General features: G+C 39.2%; 1 protein-coding gene across 5 annotated transcripts in view; it reads left to right on the top strand.

Annotated features, from left to right (window-relative positions):
* Window positions 1-22,193, top strand: part of STK38L (serine/threonine kinase 38 like) — an 81,054-nt gene extending 58,861 nt beyond the window's left edge. For all 5 annotated transcript variants that reach the window (XM_077774463.1, XM_077774464.1, XM_077774465.1 and 2 more), the window contains 11 exons: window positions 2,793-2,915; window positions 3,354-3,437; window positions 10,778-10,901; window positions 12,604-12,758; window positions 13,127-13,229; window positions 13,406-13,467; window positions 15,780-15,897; window positions 16,322-16,445; window positions 17,644-17,739; window positions 20,926-21,017; window positions 21,123-22,193. In XM_077774463.1, coding sequence (XP_077630589.1) covers window positions 2,793-2,915; window positions 3,354-3,437; window positions 10,778-10,901; window positions 12,604-12,758; window positions 13,127-13,229; window positions 13,406-13,467; window positions 15,780-15,897; window positions 16,322-16,445; window positions 17,644-17,739; window positions 20,926-21,017; window positions 21,123-21,250 — 1,209 coding nt within the window. In that variant the 3' untranslated portion in view covers window positions 21,251-22,193. The remainder of the gene's footprint in view (window positions 1-2,792; window positions 2,916-3,353; window positions 3,438-10,777; window positions 10,902-12,603; window positions 12,759-13,126; window positions 13,230-13,405; window positions 13,468-15,779; window positions 15,898-16,321; window positions 16,446-17,643; window positions 17,740-20,925; window positions 21,018-21,122) is intronic.
* The last annotated feature ends 316 nt before the right edge of the window (window positions 22,194-22,509 follow it).

The following is a 22,509-nucleotide window of genomic DNA, read 5'->3' as shown; positions in this document are numbered from 1 at the left end:
TGAAAACATCCCTTTTTTTTTTTTTTTTTAAGTTTATTTATTTATTTTGAGAGAGAGTGTGCAAGCTTGGGGAGGGGCAGAGAGAAAGGGAAAGAGAACCCCAAGCAGGCTCTGTGTTAGCACAGAGCCGGATGTGGGGTTTGATTTCAGGAACTATGAGATCATGACTTGAGCCAAGACCGAGGGTCAGATGCTCAACCAGCTAAGCCACCCCAGGTGCCCCAAGGAACACTCATTTAAAAAGGAATGGAGAAAGGAAGAAAACGATGTGTGTCTAGTTTCATCTCACTTACGAAAATCCCATCAGACATGGAATGTTCTTTACTCTCATAGAAAACCAAACTAGACAAATTTAAGCTGCTTTTAAAGAGAGCCATGAAATGTTAAACCTGTCTCCAGATTTTGTTCTCTTTGGTGAAAAAGGATATAATTACCACAAAAACGTGATTTGGTTTTCAAGGTTGTTTAATCTACACAGGTCATGAACAGATGCATCAACATGCTTTTTTTCATCAGTATATATATTTTGAATTTATTAAGTTTTTAATTCCCAGTATAGTTAACATACAGTGTTACACTAGGTGTACAACATAGCGGTCCAACAATTCTGTGCATTACTTTGCTCAACGTGTCGTCAGTACATTTTTTTTAGCCCTAGCTTGCTTCAGCTCCCTGCAGACTGCAACACCGACTTTAAGACTAATAGATCATGAAATAGGTTTTTCTTTTTTCTTTTTTTTAAAGTAACCTCACAATGTTATAGTGATGTCCCATCTTTGTAAAATTATGTGCTCCATATACTTGTGATTCTCCTTTTTTGCCATTATATAGCTGCGCCCCACACGATGTAAATATTGTTTACTTGCTGCATTCCACAACCTATCAAATATTAGTGAACATTATTTTCTTTAGTGTCTTCTCTCTTGTTGATTTTGAGCACAATTTATTAAAGTAGGTAATAAGGTCATCTTTTTCATTTGGATTAGACAAGTTTCTGAAACTACACCCAACTGTATTCCATTTTTATAGTCCATGAAGTCAACAATCCAGAATGTCTTCTAAAATTCTTAGATTCATTCATTTCTGTGATTAAAACAACCCCCCCCCAACCCTCCTGACTGCTTTGAAAGACATGATACTATAGTGCCACCATGTGGCCTTTTTAATTATAGTCTTAAAACAAGCTACGTTTTTGGGCTCTTTTGTTTTACTAGTATTTCAGTTATTTTAAAAAAATCAATGAATGAGCATTTTTGAACAAAAAAAATAGTCTTCATTATTTCTACCATTGATGTGCCTGAGTGTATAACTTCATTCAGCTGTTTAAAGATATTCAGTGGTGGCTGGCTGTCTCAGTAGAGTCATGTTAACCCTTGATCTCAGGGCTGGGAGTCTGAGCCCCATGTTGCGTGTAGAGATGACTTAAAAATACAGTCTTTAGAGAAAATTTTTTTTAATGTTTTATTTATTTCTGAGAAAGAGAGAGACAGAGACGAGAGAGAGAGGTGGGGACAGTGTGAACACGGGGGAATCAGAGAGAGAGGGAGAATCTGAAACAGGCTCCAGGCTCTGAGCTGTCAGCACAGAGCCCCATGCGGGGCTCGAACCCATGAACCGCGAGATCATGACCTGAGCCAATGTCGGACGCTTAACTGACTGAGCCACCCAGGCACCCCTAGCGAAAAGATGTTTAAGTTGAAAACATCATTTCTGGATTTCATTTTCTTAGATGAACTTTGTTCCAAGGATCAGAATTCCGTTGCATTGGGGATATACACTTACAGATTTCCAATTAATTGATAGTTTGCCAAACCTTTTTGAAAGCAGGTACACCCAGGAGTAGTAAGAGACTACTCAGTGGTTATACTTTGTGCTGCATTTAAAAGCAGTGCTTCTGAGCTGTTAAGGTCATTTGACTTGCCTTTCCCTCCGACTGAACTCCTGAAAACCTGGCAGGGTTCATTTGAAGATGAACAGGTGCTTAATTTTTTTGATTTTGTTTATTTCTCACTATATGTTACCTCAACTAGGAACTAACAGAATGTCAACAGAGTTTTGTTGGGAAGGGGAAAAATGAGGTTTAGGACAATGAGATAGATGCCTATTCCGAATGTAACCTGCAGGTATTTCATAATGTTTCTTATTAATGGCGGTTATTTTTGGTGATCTTTAGAGAGTGAACTGTGAAATTACTGACTTCAATATTTTAATGAATTCTTCATGTAATCATTATGTGGGGTTTTTTTTTTTGCAATTTCATATTTTTAGGAAGTTGTATGCCAGATCTCAAGGAGTTTATTAAAATTTATCTAAGAAAAAAACCCTGTCAAAAGCAAATCTCTATGGAAACACTGCTGTTATGTTATTTTGGTGTCCTAATTCTCAGTAGTTGTGACAGAACAACCTTGGAAATTAGGGAAGTGAAGCAAAGTAGATTGCCTGACTATAAAAATAATTACCAGAATACTATTAGCATTTCCTAAAGTTTAATTTTTATTTATAAATTAAGTTAGCACATAGATGAAATACATGATAATCTCATTAAGGTAAAATATTTAATGGAGTCCACATGAAGAATAAAGATTTATCAATTGTTAAAAATAAAAAATAGTTTCTTAAGATTGCTTTATTCTTTTCATGCTTAACGAATACTTGACTTTGGTAAATAATTTCTAGTGCTAGTATATAATATTTAAGATACATTACTCCCATTTTTATATACCTTATCTTCTTAATACTGTAGCCTTTCCTGAAAACAAAACTCATCTTTTTAAATTGCCTTTTTTTAACAGAAAAAGTTACGCCGATCACAGCATGCCCGAAAGGAAACAGAGTTCTTACGGCTCAAGAGGACCAGACTTGGCTTGGATGACTTTGAGTCTCTGAAAGTTATAGGAAGAGGAGCATTTGGAGAGGTTACTTCTTTTTTTCTTTTTTCTTTTTTTTATGTTTATTTAATTTTAGAGAGAAGACAGAGTGCAAGCAGAGGAGGGGCAGAGACAGAGAGACACACACACAGAATCCCAAGCTGTCTCCAGGCTCTGAGCTGTCAGCACAGAGCCTGACAAAAGATCATGACCTGAGCTGAAGTCGGACACTTAACTGAGCCACCCAGGTGCCCCGAGGTTACTTCTTTTCTAAAGGCACTGCTATTGAAAGCGAATATCTTCAGACAGTTTAAAATACATATTAAAATATCTTACTACATCAAACAGTTTAATTTTAATGGAATTCCTAAAACATAAGCAGGGGCAAATTGCCACTGTCTCTTTAAAGGACTCTTTATCTTTTGCTCCTAAATCAATAGTAGTGACTGTTTAACATTGATAGTATGATCGATTTTTACATTCTAGGTGCGGCTGGTCCAGAAGAAAGATACAGGCCATATCTATGCAATGAAGATATTGAGAAAAGCTGATATGCTTGAAAAAGAGCAGGTATGAGTTCTTTAGCACATGTAACCAGAGGAACACCACTGGCTAGGTGTAGAGGAAATGGAAATATTGGAATTTATAAAAAGGAATCTACACATCTTACTGTATATAGTCTTGTTAATTGTTTTTGATAGCCTGTTCCATTGTTTCTCAATTCTTAAAGTTAAAATTTCTTCCAGATTTATAACCTGAAGAAGTCTTAGCCTGTTTAGGCTGCCACAGAGTGGGTGGCTTAAACCACAGAAATTTATTTTCTCATAGCTCTGGAGGCCAAAAGTCCAAGATCAATATCATGGCAGGGTTTGACTTCTGGCGAGGTGAGCTTACTGGCGTGTGGATGGCTTCCCACAGAGTGCCCTTGGTGTGTGCACCAAGAGCGAACTGAGCTCTTGGGCGTCTTTTCTTACAAGGACACTCTCCCCCTCTCCCTCCATGACCTCCGTTAACTTTGATTACTTCCTTCGAGGCCCCATCTCCAAGTTCAGTCACCCTGAGGGTTAGGGCTTCACCATAGGAATTTGGGGGGCTTGCGAGGGGTACACAGTCAGTCCATAACAAAAGACCTTCTTTTCTGACTTCAGTGAAAACAAAGGACAGTTCTCAGCTTCCTTTATCCCCCATCACATAGAAGCAAGACCAGTCTCCTGAGAGTTTGCCGATTTTACATAGTTCTAAAATCTGTAACCCCTCTAATCTCATACTCCTGGACTCTCCATGTTTCCTGTGACTTAATGCAGTTTAAGGGTTGGCCATAAATCTGAAAACATCAATGATATTACTTTATGTACTCACCTCTGTGTCTAGTCTGGGTGGATACTCTATGGAACCGTAAATTGATTACATATGCTAGAGAAGGACTCAACAGTGGGGACACAGAGGGAGGATAGTACCTCTCTCTACCTAATTCTTTACTTCAGCCTTCTAGTGTCCGCCTAAAGCTTACTTACCAGTTCAGGGTTTTTTTTTTTTTAATTAATTTATTTTTTAAATTTATTTTTGAGAGTCCGAGAGAAACAGCACGAGTAGGGGAGGGTCAGAGAGAGAGAGACAGAATCTGAAGCAGATTCCAGGCTCTGAGCTGTCAGCACAGAGCCTGATGCGGGGCTCGAACCCACGAACCGTGAGATCATGACCTGAGCCGAAGTCGGTCGCTTAACTGACTGAGCCACCCAGGCGCCCCACCAGTTCAGCTTTTTATTGAATGGGTTGAGGAAGAGGTTTAGTCCAAAAGACCAAAGCACATGTCATCATAGACTCCTTTGATTCTTCTTTGCTTCCACTTTCTTCTCAGCCGGGGCAGCCGTGGTGGAGGGAGCGGGACCTCCCCCTGGTGCAGCACTGGCTGCTGGGGTGGGCCCACCGGCTCCTACTTTGCAGATGAGGCTCCTGATGTTGACGTTGGCCAGGGCCTTTGGAGACCAGCTGGGCCAGAAAGGTTCAACATCTGTACTTGCTGCTTTAATGAGGATGTTGACCCTAGACTGTCCGCTCATGGTCCCGCGGGATGAGGACTGAGCAGAAGCAGGGGAGTCCCGAGACAGAGGCCATGGTGCAGACCAGAGCTGTGTCTGGCCTGCTGCTAGTTGCTGGATGAACTGAGGGCCTCCCCCCAGTGTGGCCTTAGCTTCCTCTGAAGGACCGAGCACCTTCGTGGCAGCTCAGAAAAGCCCCACCGAAGCTTCCTTGGTATTACAGCGGAATACTATTGATTTTCATTTAAACATGCCCTCTTGAATTTTCACTGGGTTCTTTCACTATTTCTAGTCTGTGCACCCAACAAGTATTTATTCGGTGCCTGTGATGTGCCGTGTGTGCCTATAATGTGCTCTAGTTCTGGGAATACAGTGGTTAACAGGACAAACCTGATCATTGTTTTCTTCCAGTAGTGAGGAAATAGGCAGACAGCTATTTCAAGTAGTCATGATTGAGAAAGAATGTAAGGAAAGTTGTAACAAAAGGGTAAATTGATGCAGATGACCTGGGTTTAGGAGGGATGTGTCTCTAAAGAGGGAATATTTGATGAAAGACTGAGTAATGAGAAAGAATGGCAGATAAAGATCTGGTAGAACAAATATCTGCAAATGCAGAGGCCCTTAGGCAAGAATAGTCTAGTCCTGCTCAAAGAGGAGAAGGAAGCCCTTGTGGCTAGAATTCAGTGCGGGAAGAGTGGTGGGAGAGGTAGGCAGGGACAAGATCACACAGGGCTTTGAAGGCCAAGACAGAACCTTTGGGTTTTATTCTCAATGCAAGGGGAGGACACTCTTGTTTGAACAGGGGAGTGGCATTGATGTTTTACAAAGATGACTCAATCCCTTTGCTTGCTGACAGACGAAACCAGAGTTGAAGCAGAGAAGCCCGCTGAGAGACTGTGTGGCAACTCCAGCCAGGACGTGACTGTGGCTTATAGTGGGGCTGCAGCAGTGACGCTGAAGAAAAGTCCTGCAGACCAAGTGTATGTTTTAGTGGAAGAGTCCGCAGGATTTTCTGCGATGTCCTATTGGGGGATGAGAGGAGGGGTGATGGGAGTGAGGAAAAAATAGAAGAATCAGGATCATACTTGGAGTTTCACTTAGGAATGGGGTACACGATGGTGTTGTTTCTGATTCAGAAAAGACTGAATTAAGAACAGGTTTGGAGATGAGGGGAATGAAGAGTTCTCTTTGTGCATACTAAGCTTGAGCTGCCTGTTAGATCTCCAAGAAGAGGTATTGAGTTGACAGTTGGCTAGAATAATACAGAGAGAAGTTTGACTAGAAATATAATTTGGAAGCCATCAATATATTGATCATATTTAAAGTAATTGGACAAGATGAAATTGCCTAGAAAACAAATCTGGATAGAGAAATAAAGGGGGCCTGGATCCAAGCCCTAGAGAGCAATAGGCAGAAGAGAAACCAGCCAAGGGGACTGAGAGGGAACATCTAATCAGGGAGGGCGAGCTGGGAGAACATCTAATCAGGGAGGGGCCCTGGAAGCCAAGAGAAGAAAGTGTTTAGAGGAGGAGGTGAGTGGTCAGCTATGTGGAATGCTGCTAAGTGAGGACAAGGAGGAAGACAAGCCAGTGGATGTCCCAGTATGGAGATTAACAACTTGGCAAGTACATTTCCAGTGAATTGGGGGGCAGAAGCCTAACTGAAATAGTGTTACAGGAAGCAAGAAGTGGAGATGTAAGCACAGAGAAATCTTTCATGTGAAGCAGAACAAAGAACAGATTTGTAAAGTGGGATTTAGGATAAAGAGGTTTTTTTCTCTCTTTCTCTTTTTAAGACAGGAAGTGTTTGATGACGATTGGAAGAATCAGAAAGAAAATTGAAGATGCAGGAGAGGGGAGATAATTATAGGAACACATTGGAAGACAGAAGAGTTGGTCTTTGATAGGAATAGACACGTACTTATCCATTAAAACAGGAAGGAGAGGCAGAGAAAACGGGGACAAATGCAGGGTGGCTGATCTGGTAGTGTCAAGTGCCAAGTTCCTGCCTGAGTGTAAATAAGTGAGGCCATCATCTCAGAGTAGATAGCCAGCTGGAGATATAAGGGCAGAGAATTTGTGAAATAGTCAAAACTATCGACTTGAATGGTGTGAACGCAGACTTGCTAGGGAAACACAGTTGAATACCCGTGGAGATTGGCAATCAGGAATGTAAAGTGAAACCAGTTAGCAGAGTTAGGTAATCTTTCTGTAGTAATACTTAGTTGCTTTGGGGATGTTTTGATGTTTTGGTAGGAAAATACAATGGAAGAAGAGGACAAGGGAGTTTAAAGCATTATAAGAGTGATCATAATGATGGAGTCTAGGCTGGATACAAAAAGAAATGAAATTGTGAGGAGACTAAGCGAGAAAAAGTTGTAGAGTCCATGGAGTCTTGAAGTACAAGAATAAGATCTGGAAAGACAAAAGGTGGAGATTAGACGGGAGGGTTCCTTGAGGCTTCTGAGTGGCTCAGCTGGTTAGGTGTCCAACTCTTGACTAAGCTCAGGTGATGATCTCACTGTTCGTGGGATTGATCCCCATGTTGGACTCTGTGGAGCCTGCTTGGGATTCTCTCTCTTCCTCTTTCTCTGCCCATCCCCCACTTTCACATGCAATCTGTCGCTCTTGCGCTCTCTCATACTCTCTCAAAATAAATAAATAAAAATAAAAAGAGGGAGGGGGGCTCCTGGGTGGCTCAGTTGGTTAAGCATCCGACTCTAGCTCAGGTCATGATCTCACTCTTTGGTTCCTGGGTTCGAGCCCCACATCGGGCTCTTTGCTGTCAGCACAGAGTCTTCTTCAAATCGTCTGTCCCCCCGCCCCTTTGCCGTGTGTGCTTTCTCTCTCTCAAAAAGAAATGAAAAATAAACAAACATTAAAAAGCGTTCCTCAAAATTGAGATTTTAGAAGGGATACAGTTATTGTAATGAGAAGGTTACCATGGTGGCCGACGTGCGGTGGTGGAAGAGATGGGTGAGGATGAGGAAGAAGTCAATCAATAGATAGGGTAGCTGATGGTTCATCCTTATGGCGGTTGAAATCTATCCATGGGTGGAAAAGAGAGAAAGGAAGTTGGTGAGCCATGAGCTGAAGTCATGAATGAGAGGGATTGACTGGGAGTTCTATAAATGAGAGCTGTGAGGATAGATGATGGCTGATGGGATTTCACAGCATGCACTTCAAAGGAGTTGCAGAGAAGGAAAGTGTCACGGTGGTTGAGACAGCATGAAAATGAGGAGGAAACCTACCCCCTCACCAAGTAAGGTGTGAGAGAAAAGCAGGCCATTCTTGAGAACTCACTGTGCAGGAAGACAGAACTCTGAGCAAACAGCCTATTTTCAGGCAAGATAACAAGGTGATAGGAACCATCGAGAGGTGAGATGATAGGGGACTTTTTTGAAGACAGACTGATTCCAGAGGGAAGAGGTTTGGAACTCAAGGAAGGTTGAAATACTGAATTGTATTAGAGAAGCACAGATAATGATAAGAATAAAGGCCTGGGTCAAGACGTAGAGGTGGAAGACAAAGAGATTAACAGGATCTAGCTAAGCCCTGTGGGATTAGTCCTGGATAGGCTTTTGGAGGAAGGACAAAAGGAGCAGTTCGTTAGTTACTAGCCGCATGTGGCTACCAGGCACGTAAGTAGAGCTAGGCTGAATTGATAATACATACCAGATTTTGAAGATGCCGCACAAAAAAATCTCAATAATGTTTTTATATTGATTATGTACTGAAATGATAACATTTTAGATACATAGAATTACATAAACTTTATTATTAAAATTAATTCCCCCTGGGGCACCTGGGTGGCTCAGTCGGTTAAGATTCTGACTTCAGCTCAGGTCATGATCTCACTGCCCATGAGTTCGAGCCCTGCGTCCGGCTCTGTGCTGACAGCTCAGAGCCTGGAGCCTACTTTGGATTCAGTGTCTCCCTCTCTCTGCCCCTTCCGCAGTACCATTCTGTCCCTCTCAAAAAAATAAAGTAAAAACATTAAAAAAAATTTTTTTTAAATAAAAAACATTTCCCCTGTTTTATTTTACTTTTTATGTGGCCCCCAGAAATCTTTAAATTATATATGTGGCTTGCAGTGTATTTCTGTTGGACAGCACCAATCTAGAATATTTTGCCAGAAATTGAAGAGCTTCTGACCATTCTTCATTCCTGTGCATGGAAAAATCCCACTGGAGCCCAAACATCAAGTCTATTTTGCATGGTGTGCATTTTCTACCATTGAATTTCATTTTAGAAAACTTGAGTCACTCACTTCTGAAAGGTCATTACTTTAAGTATGTATCACATTTACTTCAGTACTAGCCAATCCACAAAATTAAGTAGCAACTTAACTTCTTGATTCTTCTTGATTCTAATCTGGTATTGTGGTTACCAGATTACTATATGTGATAACTTCCTATTCTTTGAAGACGTCCTGTGACCTGACTTTAAGACATTTAAAAACAATCAAGACAAGTTTTGATATAGTTTTTCCTGACAGCACCAGATGCAGCATCAGAGGTTTGAGGTTTTTCCTTTACCAGCCTTAAAATACTTTGTAAAAGACAATGGGTACAAATTTTGATACTATTTTTCACTTTATGAAACAGATCCAGAGAGGTTATAAGGTTTTTTGATGCCAGAAAACAGGTTCATAGTTTTCAGCTGTTGTTCCTGTGCTTTGCCCTCAGAGCATTTATTGCACCAGGTAATAAATACGGTAATCCCAGATATGACATTTTAAGCAGATCTTATTTCTTTATCATGAAAAAGTTTATGAAATCTGGGTTCTCTTGTGCTTTGGGCCAGAATTCATAATAATGCACAATGGGAATAACAAAAGGGTAAAATCAAATATTATTGTTAATCTTTGAAACGAATGCATAAATATATTAATGCAAAAACGTCTAAAAACTGATTATACCAACCCAACAGATCACTGTTTATAACATTTTTCAGACTACAAAATGTTCACATAAAAGTATCCCTAGTAATTGTGTGTCTGACAAATCAGTAGCAAACCCCCCAAAAGTTACGCTAATTTGCTGTAGGTTATGTTTATAGATATTTTTGAGGTTTTATATTTAATAAAATAAAGTTACTGTAATTAGCAAAATCATACAAAGTTATTATAAATGTGTCTACTTCTTAAAAAAAAAAAAAAAAAAAAAAAACCGGGGCGCCTGGGTGGCTCAGTCCGTTAAATGTCCGACTTTGGCTCAGGTCATGATCTCACGGTTCGTGAGTTCGAGCCCCACGTCGGGCTCTGTGCTGACAGCTCAGAGCCTGGAGCCTGTTTCAGATTCTGTGTCTCCCTCTCTCTCTGCCCCTTCCCAGCTCGTGCTCTATCTCTTTCTGTCTCAAAATTAAATAAACGTTAAAAAAAATTTTTTTTTAAAAACCCAAATGTTTAATGAGCACATACGGCCCTTTCTTTGACCAATAACAGTTAAAAATAGTTTGCTAAGGACCATGCCTTTGTCATACCAAACTGTAAAGCATTGCTTACTACTTTCAACTTTTAAAAGTCAGACCAGGACCTGAAGTGCTATGACAAAGCTAAGATCCTTGGCAAACGGGGATTCTGCTTGGGAGGTTTTCAGACTAATCATTTTTCTACCTCAGAGGGCCTAGGCTCCCTATAACGAACTTGTGGATTCCACTTTTCCAGGCCTAAAGATAAAAGCTAAAATAAACTATTTCCAGAGGTTCTTTATATGTAATGAGAATATGAACATGCATATATATTTCAAATCTTTTCAAAAACTCCCCCTTTGCTTCACAACCATTAAGGAACTGGATGGATACTTGTAAGAGGTAAACTAGAAAAATGTATGATGTGTTGCGATTATTTTTTCAAAATGCATTCATCTAGGTGGCCCATATCCGAGCAGAAAGAGATATTTTGGTAGAAGCAGATGGTGCCTGGGTGGTGAAGATGTTTTACAGTTTTCAAGATAAGAGGAACCTTTATCTGATCATGGAATTTCTTCCCGGAGGTAAAAGCAAACGTAATAGCAATGACAGATTGACACAAGCACATCGTTATATGAAATTATTCTCCTTTCGATTAGGTTTGCTGTTAGAGTCCTAGCTCGGAGGTTTTACATAGGCAGTCATGGTTTTCCAATAGTTCCTCCCATAATAATGCTAATTTTTACCACAAATCAGATTATTTTAAAAGAATGATAAGTTGGCACATTTTCGATACTACCATTCTGGGTTTACGGCATATAATTAGATTGTTACAAGTCTAGAGTTAATAACAATAAGTCACTAAAGAAAAAGACAAGGGGCGCCTGGGTGGCTGAGTCATTTGGGCATCAGACTCTTGATTTCTGCTCAGATCGTGATCTCCTGGTTTGAATCTCAAGCCCTGCATCAGGCTGCACACTGCCAACCTGCTTAGGATTCCCTCTCTCCCTCTCTCTCTGCCCTTCTCTTGCTCCTGCTCTCTCTTTTAAAATAAATAAACTTAAAAAAAAAAAAAGAAAGAAAAGGACAAATAACCCAGTGGGCAAATGATAGATAATGTATAGAAGGGAAACTCGGGTTGGTCTATAAATATATAGGAAGGTGTTCAACTCTGCTTATATTCAGGGCAATGCAAATTAAAAGAAGAGTGAGATACTATTTCACACTCATCTGATTAGTAAAAACATTAAAAGTCTGATGAGACCGTGGGAGAAACTGGCCTCTCTTCCACGTAAATTCATCTCTGACTCTTCTGGAGAGCAGTTCATAGATAGCCGTGAAGTGAAAAGGGCACGAGTCCTACATTCGGGCAACTCTACAGCCAGTGTGTTCCCCGGAGATTCTCCCCGACAATGCATACAACAGATTCGTGAAAGATGTTCATTGCAGCATTGTTGTGATAGTGAAACACTGCGTGCAGGATAAATGACCGTTAGTAGACTGGATAAATAAAATATGGCACGATTAGGTGATGAATTATTCTACAGTTGTTAAAAGTCAGGAGCTCTATTCATTTCAGTAAGATGTCAGAAATGGTGGAGTAATAAAGCCAGCTGTGGAATTACACGTACCATTTATGTGATTTAAAAGATATATCAAAGGCTATAAATTCATAGTAACCAAATCCATGATCATGGTTACTCAGCAGAAAAAGAAAGGGGAATGAAATGGGATGGAGGACGAAGAATACTTCTACATGTTTGTTGTTGTTGTTCTTTTAAAGACTTGAACTATCATGAAAAATATTAACAGCTGTCATTTCTGAACTGTAAGTTCACTATTGTTTATTCTTTGTCCCCTTTTAAAGAAAAAATCTTGGAAAATAAAAGAATGTCTTTTGGTGAGCTGATGTTCTGTTTTTGCTGGACTGAAGAGCTCTGAATATTTTTGAAACTTGAATTTGGAAGAATACATCCCATTTCTAGCACGTTTCCTCTGATTCATTTTCATAGTTCAGTATATTATCCTATTCTGGATGTTGAGTGGTGGATATCACTTCATTATCATCTCTGCTCTGATTTGACTTCACATAACTTTCTACCTTAAAATCATTAGATGTCATGAAACTTTTGCTAATGCAGTGTAACTTCTTTTTTTACTTGGCCCTAGAGACTGTTGGAGATATACTGGGTGGGTTGTAAAATGTAAAAATCAGGCATAGATTGTACGGATACAGAGAAAGCTTGAGGTGCTTCTAATACATGATACTTATTTTCATTTATTTAGGTGACATGATGACATTGCTAATGAAAAAAGATACCTTGACAGAGGAGGAGACACAGTTCTACATTTCAGAGACTGTTCTGGCCATAGATGCAATCCACCAGTTGGGTTTCATTCATCGGGATATTAAACCAGACAACCTATTATTGGATGCTAAGGCATGTGAATAAACTGGTGAAATATTGGGTTGCTGATTATTTTGTGGGGTGATGGAACTGATTTTGTGATTGAAAATGGGCAACTACAATTTATGTCCTTGCCCAATTGTGTGATGTCATAGAATGATGCAATAGGAGGGGACTCCAGAGTGAAATGACATCACGGGAATATGACTGTCGTTATCTTCTAACACTTTCTACTCTTGAAAATCATCATCATCAAATATTTATAATTTTATGTATCACCTATATGGATTATAAGCTAAGAATGTTTATAATGATTACATTTAAAAGGAAAAATGTGTAATTAGGCTTTTGTTTCAAAGTCGATATAATCTATTGATTTTACTAGATTTTTTTTTTTTTAGGGTCATGTAAAATTGTCTGATTTTGGTTTATGCACGGGATTAAAGAAAGCCCATAGGACTGAATTCTACAGAAACCTTACACACAACCCGCCGAGTGACTTCTGTAAGTCTGATTTTTTTTTTTAGAGGTTAACTTAGTGTAGCTGGTTGTTGAGAACTAAAAGTTCTCTTTCTCTGTCCTCACTCCTTAAACCAATGTATTTTACTTGTATATGTTTGAATTTGTTTTTTTGGTAGAGTTTTTCCCTCATGATTACAAATCTCTCTTCTTGACATTAGCATTTCAGAACATGAACTCAAAGAGGAAAGCAGAGACATGGAAGAAGAACAGAAGACAGCTGGTAAGTCAGCTGTGGCTTTAAGAAAGGTTGCCCTGCTCCTAAAATTTCACCTGGTTCTGCTTGATCATTTTGTATCTTCACAATGATTAGTACCTACTTTGTAGCAATGATAGAACTTCTTCTGCAATCACATGAGTCTCTTAGTTTCTCTGTAACATTGCCTTGCCTGCAAAGTGACTGCTAATTTAACTTTATTTTATGGCTCATATCTATAGTTAAGTCACCTGTTTACTAGTAATTAGCACTTTATATAAAACTCATGGACATGAGTACGATTGTAGTGAATGCCTTATGGTTTCCATTTATCATACTTGTTCTGAAATAACAAATATCAATTAGCAGAAGTAAGGTGGTTGTGTGTCTCTGAGAACTTCTTTATAGACAAAGTAAATAGGAAGTTTGGCATGTTAACAGTATTGCAATAAAACAGATAAAATAAAACTGGAGAGCAGACTTTACCACAGGTAAACTTCATTACCTTTTTAATGAAAGTGGAATAAAACTATGTTTACCCAAACTATTTCTCCTTTATTACTTAGCAAATCAATATAAGGATTGCTTGTGCCCTTTCCTCTTTCCCTTTATTAACTAGATCCAGAAACATTCTCAGAGTTAGGAATGTGCCTTTTGACTTTGTTTTCCTGATTTCTTATACAATGCTTGCCCATATAGAGACTCTGTAAATATTTGTTAAAGTCAACCAATTGATGACAGGGAAACTAATTCATTATTTTCTCGGAGTGTTGGGTAAGGCAAATAGACTGAAAGGTCTAATACCCTCTCAAACCAAATAAAATGGCCTTTGTGTGATTGAGCTCATTCTGTCATTGGCCCACGTAGTTAATTGCAAGCTTCCTGTGTTTGTAAAAGCATTTCAGTGTTTTTAAAAGCTTAAAAAAATTTTTTTTAATGTATGGAGCCATGAAATAATCACAAAAACTTCCTTCTACTTTTAAATGTGCCGCTTTCAGATCAGATTTTACAACTGAGAAGAATTGCAGTATTTCCTACTTTTAAGGGGAAAAATGAATAGTGCTTAAAAATATGGTGGGAGTTCTACTTACAGAGCATTCACAGGTGATTACTCCTGTACATGTTTTATACTTTTCATGGCCATCATCATGACTTCTTCAGTGTTTATTTACCAAGGGAGAAGTAGAGGGACTCTTAGTATTTGGGGCAGGAAATCCGCCCCTTTGCCCCCTTCCAACTAAATGCCAGTCAGCACACCCATCAGGTCATTGAAATGACAAAATCTGCTGTCACACATTTTCAAACAGTCCCTAGCATAGTGCCCTTAGTTGAGAACTACTGCCTTAAAAAATTGTTTTTGTAAGATTTCTATATGAATTAAGAATGAAATTCCCTGGAATTAGGTTTAGAATGAAAATACCGGATGTTTATATATCTAGTCGGTTGCAGTTTACAAAGCACACTCCTTTCTGTTTCACCCTCCTATCAACTGAGTTAGGACAGGTATTATTACTCCCATTTTTCTCTAAGCAGAGGCTGAGGCTCAGACAGGTTGAATAACTTGCTTCAGACAGGTTGAATAACTTGCTTGAGAACACACCAGTAGTGAGTGGGGAACCCAGGCCCACTGGACTCAACCTCCTTATTCTTTTTGAAGTAGATTTTTAACCTTAAAAATAAAACAATTACTTTACCAGCAAAAATGGGTTATTTGGGAAGGACCGAGAATTGCAATTCAAGGCATACAAGCTATGGCAAAAGCATTGGCAAGTCCAACAAAGAAAAGGAATGGTATTTTAAGGGAAGAAGGAGGATTTGGAAGGCATTGTTTTGAGCAGAAGTCCATTGGAGAACAGCAAGAGTTCGGGGTGCTGAAGGTTTCTCCTTAGCTGAGTTGCAGGAGAAGTTTTCTCATAGGAGATATAGTGTGCATCTTTCACTGTCAGGGCTGTGGTTGAAGATTCTTTCCCTGTTGATGATTCTTCTGATGGGGTCTGTAATTGACAGTCCCTCCTGTAATTGACAGCGGGTAGTATAGCTCTACCTTCTAGTATCCCACGCCTACTTTAGTGAGCCCTCCCTTTATTAGTTGCCGCAGGATTTAGGGCTAAATATATCAGTAACTTCGTTGAGCTTCTTGGGAGGACAGATATCATATCTTAAATAACATTTTCTCTGATTTCGTTCCTATCACTAAGCTGTCTACATGATAAACATGCAAAATAAATATTAAATGAAAAATTAACTTCTGTACATGTTGCTTTTTCCAGTAGTGAGCCATTCTTAGATCTTTCAAAAAATATTTAAGCATGCTCGTTTGATAAGCTCTCCCTTTGCAGGCATATTCCACAGTTGGGACGCCAGATTACATTGCTCCGGAAGTATTTATGCAGACTGGTTACAACAAATTGTGTGACTGGTGGTCTTTGGGAGTGATTATGTATGAAATGCTAATAGGTATGTTTTCTCATCTGCTTATGTACATACTATATAACTTTCTGTGAGTGCCCCTGATTAAACATATTGCTGATATCATAGGCTAAAATATCTGAACTCTTTTAAACCAATTTTTGACACCCCCCAGTATTAAATACACAATAAATACCAATGAGCTCTGTAGGGATTCAGGAAGAGGGATTTAACCAGAACTCCTCTGTATCAAAATTATATCTGCATGGCCTTTCAGGTAAAGGGAGCAGTGCTTTAAATTCTTAATTTTATTGCCTTTTTTAGCAATTTGATTACAAGTTGATGAATGGGGACTTTTTTTATTGTTGAATGGAGCACTTAGGGCGACTGTGTTTCTTGTGGCACATATGTAGTAGGTATAGCATATTTGATTATGAAAACTGATAAAATTTTTGTTTTCTCTCATATGTAGGATATCCACCTTTCTGCTCTGAAACTCCTCAAGAAACATATAGAAAAGTGATGAACTGGAAAGAAACTTTGGTATTTCCTCCAGAGGTTCCTATATCTGAGAAAGCCAAGGACTTAATTCTTAGGTTAGTGATTAATTCCCTAGAGGAGTTTGTCAGATTTTAAATCATCACAGGTACCTAAAAGATTAAATCCCATTTTACTCTTGTGGGAAGAAAGGGACCACCATTGATCTGTATAGTCAAAGAGATCAATAAAGAAAAGGTTAAAAAAAACCCCAAACTGCGAACAATTAAAAGGAAGTATGCAGCAAAAACAGTAAGAGTTAAGAAGAGGAAAGGGGTGGGGTGCCTGTGTGACTCAGTAGGTAAACTTGATTTTGGCTCAGGTCTGACTGAGCCCCGAGTTGTGGGATTGAGCCCTGAGCTGAGCTCTACACTGAGAGCGTGGATCCTGCTGGTGATTCTTTCTCTCCCTCTCTCAGCCCCTCCCAGCGTGGGCTCATCCCCTCTCTCAAAATAAATAAATAAACTTAAAAAAAAAAAAAGAAGAGGGAAGAGGTCTTGTATTGTTTGAAAGGTCACTCCTGTTGGAATACAGTGACCCTCCCTCATTAAAGAGAAAAGGGAAAGAAAATTGCTAGTTTATATCACAGGTCTATATGTGAAATTGTTACTAAGCACAGGATTTCATTCCATTTTCTCAGCTAAGATGAAGTATTCGGGATTGTTGTGAATGGCTGCAAGGAATATAAATTGGGACAACGTACAACGACAGCTAATTGACGGCACATTATTAAGAAATCTTTCAACTGTATATGGCCTTTGACCCAGTAATTCTAAGAATTTTGCTTATGCAGATGATGTATATATAAAAATTTAGGTAGAATATGTTTATCATGATAGGTTTTTAGTAATGAAAATTTGAAAACCATCGAAGTGTTCAATAATAGTGGACTAGCTAAATAAAGTGTCATATTTCTATATATAAATTTGAGAAAATGAAGTTATAGAAAAACATTTAACGGTGTGGGGAAGTTTTCTCACTGTATTAAACGAAAAAAAAAGCTCTAAAACAGTACTATACTAACATGTATTTTAAAAACTGTAATAGAAGACTGAAAGGAAATGGCTACACACTGTTTGTAATAAGTTATCGCTGTACAGTGCGATTACAGAGGATTTCTATTTTTTCCCACACTTCCCACAATAAACAGAGCTAACTTCGATAAACCGAGAAAAAAAATGAAGTGTTTAAAAAAATGCAAATAGAGTACTTTAGCCGTATTTTGCATATCATCATTTCTCTGTTTCCATTTTGTAGATTTTGTATTGATTCTGAAAACAGAATTGGAAATAGTGGAGTAGAAGAAATAAAAGGTCATCCTTTTTTTGAAGGTGTAGACTGGGGGCACATCAGGTATGTTCTTAGGCTGTGAATGGGAGACGTTGAAGTAAAAACAGGGTTTTTGTGGGTTTTTTTAGCTGGATTTAGCAGTCAACTTGTCTTTGGTTCTACTAGATTAAATACAAGAGGTAGCACTGGTATAATGTTAGTAAATCAGTGTTTTCTGGATAATGTGGAGCAAGACTATACTGGCGATAGCAAAATGTCTCATTTTACCTAATGTCCACTTTACGGGGAAAACCATGTGTTTTGCATCTCTTTCAACTTTTATATTCAGAGTTACGTGATGCAGGCTGATGTGAGCACAACAGAGATGTTGTATTTCATACTACAGCCCCTCGTTTTTGTGCTATTACATCACATTACATCTCTCTACTATACCATTTTCTTTATGAAGTTATAAGAAGATACAGTGCCTTTTTTAAACATTGTGGGGAAAAGTGAAATGATGCAAGTAACTTTTAAGAATTTGCTTGTAGTAGGGGCGCCTGGGTGGCTCAGTCGATTAAGCGTCTGACTTTGGCTCAGGTCATGGTCTCACCATTGGTGGGTTTGAGCCCTACATCCGGCTCTGTGCTGACAGCCCTCTTCCTCTCGTGTATGCTCGCTCGCTCTCTTTCTCTCTCTCAAAAATAAACAAACATTAAAAAGGAATTTGCTGGTATTGTTAATTGTAAGCTTTGTCCTTTATTCGGTTAATGGCCAAACCACCTTCAGTAATTCTGGACCGTTCTCCACACACTGACAGTTTAGGAACAGAAATCTGATCATGCTGCTCTCTTCCTTTCCTTTGCACTGAGAATAAAATTCAGGGTCCTTCCCTGCTTTCAGGACTGCGGGGCGCGGCTCTCCCCTCATCGGTAGCGGTGGCGTCTCGCTGTTCCCCACTCCCCCCACCTCAGGGCCTTGTCAGCAGCTCTTCATTCCGCTGAAATGCTCTTCTCTCTGCCTCTTCCTGTCCTACTGCCCTGCCTGGCCAGCTCCTCTTCATCTCTCGCGACAGCTTCTGTGTCACTGCCTCCATGCAGATCTTCACCGGAGCTCTGACCGTGTGCTAGGCACTCTACCTCTTGTAATAATAACTAAGGGTTTTTTATCATTTATTGTATGTCCCGCACTATTCCAAGTACTTATGTTCTTTTTTAATCTTTTTTTAAATAGAATTTATTGTCAAGTCAGCTAAATACAGCGTGTACAGCGTGCTCTTGGTTTTGGGGTAGATTCCCGTGGTTCATCGCTTACATACAACACCCAGTGCTCATCCCAACAAGTGCCTTCCTCAGGGCCCATTGCCCGTTTTCCCCTCTCCCCCACCCCTCCCATCAACTCTCAGTTTGTTCTCTGTATTTAAGAGCCTCTTATGGTTTGCCTCCCTCCCTCTGTTTGTAACTAGTTTTTTCCCCCTCCCCCATGATCTTCTGTTAACTTTCACAAGATCCACATATGAGTGAAAACATGGTATCTGTCCTTCTCTGACTGACTTATTTAGCTCAGCGTAACACCTTCAAGGTCCATCCATGTTGCTACACATGGCCAGATTTCATTGTTTCTCACTGCCGTGTAGTATTCCATGGTATAGATAAACCACATCTTCTTTATCCATTCATCTGTTGATGGACACTTAGGCTCTTTCCATGTTTTGGCTATTGTGGAGAGTGCTGCTATGAACATGGGGGTACATGTGTCCCTATGCCTCAGCATTTCTGTATCCCTTGGGTCAATTCCTAGCAGTGCTATTGCTGGGTCATAGGGGAGTTCTAGTGTTAGTTTCCTGAGGACCCTCCACACTGTTTTCCAGAGGGGCTGTACCAGTTTACATTCCCACCAACAGTGTAGGAGGGTGCCCGTTTCTCCACATCCTCGCCAGCATCTGTTGTTTCCTGAGTTGTTAACTTTTGGGCACTTTTAATCTTATCCTCATAGTAAATCTTATAAAATAGGTACTATTATTATCGTGTTTATTTTACAAATGAGGAAACTAAGGCATGGAGTGGTAATTTGCCTACAGTGCCACAGGTAGTACTCTTGTGAGAATTTCCTAACCAGAGTTGGACACGGGCAGTTTGATTTCGGGGTCCTGGCTCTTCCTCACTGCTGTGCTGCATATACTGTGTCTGCCTCATCAACTTGAGCAGAACTAGGCCTCCCCGCTCTTTACAGTTGGAAGGACACGTAGAGAGACCCTTAGTCCAATCTCTTGCTTTGACATAAGGAAATTGTTGTAGAGCAGGGACTTGTCTGCCTAAGGTCATGCAGCTAGTTAATGACAAGAGATTAGCTCTTAAGACACCAAAGTCTATGGTTCTTTTCACTAAACTAATGTAAATTTACTAACTCACCACATTAAGTATAAATAAGTTGGAATGATTTGGGGAAAATACATGTTTTTACATAACAGGCTTTGTTAACTTATCACCTAATACATCCAGGGAAGTGTTTGTTCAAAAAAACCGAAGCGATAGAAATAGATAGCTTCTTTCAACTATTTCTATACTTAAACATGTTTAGCATGACAAGGTATTTTCATGACTGACTTTTTTTAACCTAATGTCCCTGATTCCCTTAAAATTTATATGACAGAAGGTTTTGGATTTAGATTTCATCACAAATATATAGTCCTTTGACTCTGTGAGCACCTTAATTTCCCAAAAGGTGGTTTTTTTTTTCAAATATCTTTTTTTTTAAAGTAATCTCTACACCCATCGTGGGGCTCGAACTCATGATCCCAAGATCAAGAGTCACATGCTCCACTGACTGAACCAGCCAGGTGCCCCCCTCTACCCATGACTTTTAATGTATGGATCTTCTACTAGAAGAAATCTATTCCTGAGTGACTTAGATTGAATCCAGTACCCACAATATCCAGCATATTTTATACAATTATAAAATCATTTGAACACAATCTCTTCTGTTCTAACTTTCCCTTTCTTTAAGTCTTATTTTTCTGCTTACCAAAAAAAAGCCAAAAAAACCCAGCATGAGAAAGACTGGATACAAAGATATAAAAACTCCCAAGTAAATGGTAATTTTTTACTATACTTAACTATGAAATCCATTTAACAGTGTTCAAGGCCACCATAAATTTCCTTGGTTTTTCTGATATCCACAGAATAGCGTGCAGAATTTGCAAGTAGAGTTAAGTTTTGGAAAATCAAGAGTTCAGGAAAATTTACCATGCTACTCTATACTTTTTTATAGGGAAAGGCCAGCAGCAATCCCTATAGAAATCAAAAGCATTGATGATACTTCAAATTTTGATGACTTTCCCGAATCTGATATTTTACAACCAGGTAAGACACCATAACACAACTAACACTATTAATAGTTTATGAGGGTGCTGCCATTTTCACTAATGAAATTCCTTTGCTCTTGGTTCATTTTTTCTATCTTTCTAGTGCCAAACACCACAGAGCCGGACTACAAATCCAAAGACTGGGTTTTTCTCAATTATACCTATAAAAGGTTTGAAGGGTTGACTCAGCGCGGCTCTATCCCCACCTACATGAAAGCTGGGAAATTATGAACGCAGATCACATTCGCCCACAACCAAGAGAACTCAGGTAGCTGCATCACCAGGCTTGCTTGGCGTAGATAACAAGACACTGAAAAACTCCCGAAGACAGTGGTGCCTCCGAGCACAAGAGGAAATTCTACCGGATTAGGATTTCTGAGACTACTACAGGAATTGGTTGGCAGTGCCAGCTGGCTTTTTTTTTTTTTTTAATATTTTATTATTTTTTGTTAACTTTATTATACGAAGGTACTGGAATAAAAGAAGTGTACATCCCTCTGTAACTGCACTGCCTACATGCGTATTGAGGTCCATTCTGCCTGTGTGTGCTGTGGCTTTTGTACTGTAACACCTCTAACCAATTCAGGAGAAACATATCATTGAAAGCAGCATAGGCTGACGTGTAGGTAACACCACAGTATCGCTGTCCTACTGCAGATCTTATGGGTCTAGATAATCACACCCTGAAAAAGCCATCTTCCATAGTTGGTGTTCGAAAACTTGCCCTGTTGGTTTGGACATAACGTAGAATGAATATATCTGAAGGCAATTTCTGTAATGGTTTTAAGAAATTTTAGAAAGGAAATACACTGGTCCCTTAAAAAAGAAAAAAAAGAGTTTATCATCATGTCATTTCACAAACTCCACAGTTGGGAGTGACAGGTTTATAAGAAGGAGGCAGTTCAACACCTTCACTCAAGCACTCCACTACTATAGTTACTTTGCATTCAGAAGTACTGATGACCTTTATATACGTAGTCTGTATACTCATAGGGAGATGTACTGTATTATATAAAGTGTAAAGTTGCTTTTCTTGTGACAAAAGGACTTCTTTTTTAACAAGAGAACATGGCATTATTTTGATTTGATTATGGTGAGTTGAATTTAAGAAATGACCATGAAGGCTGCTTGTAGAACTGGTGTATTTTTATTAAACTATTTTTTTAAATGTCGACCTTCTGATCATGTAAATGGACTTATGGAGAACAAAGAGCTACTTACTTTGGTTTTTTAGAAAGTTGTTCCATATCATGGCCGGTTAACTTTTGTTTCTTTTGGTGAAGATTTTCCTTTGATAGCACTTGTATTATTGTGCCATTATTTTCTTACACTCCAAATGTACCAAAGATCCTGAACAGAGTGGATGTTCACCACTGAGTAGAGTTTTCCTTTCCTGTGGGAATGCCATATTCGGACACGACAGAGCTTTGATAGAGGTCAGTTCATTCAAGGGCAATATTGTTCATGTTCAGCTACATCCCTGTGGTTAA

Source organism: Crocuta crocuta, unplaced genomic scaffold (assembly GCF_008692635.1).
Source record: "Crocuta crocuta isolate KB4526 unplaced genomic scaffold, BGI_CrCroc_1.0 scaffold176, whole genome shotgun sequence".
Taxonomy (NCBI): Eukaryota; Metazoa; Chordata; class Mammalia; order Carnivora; family Hyaenidae; genus Crocuta; species Crocuta crocuta.
Note: the sequence above shows the minus strand (reverse complement) of the source record. Positions and strands in the feature narration are given on the sequence as shown.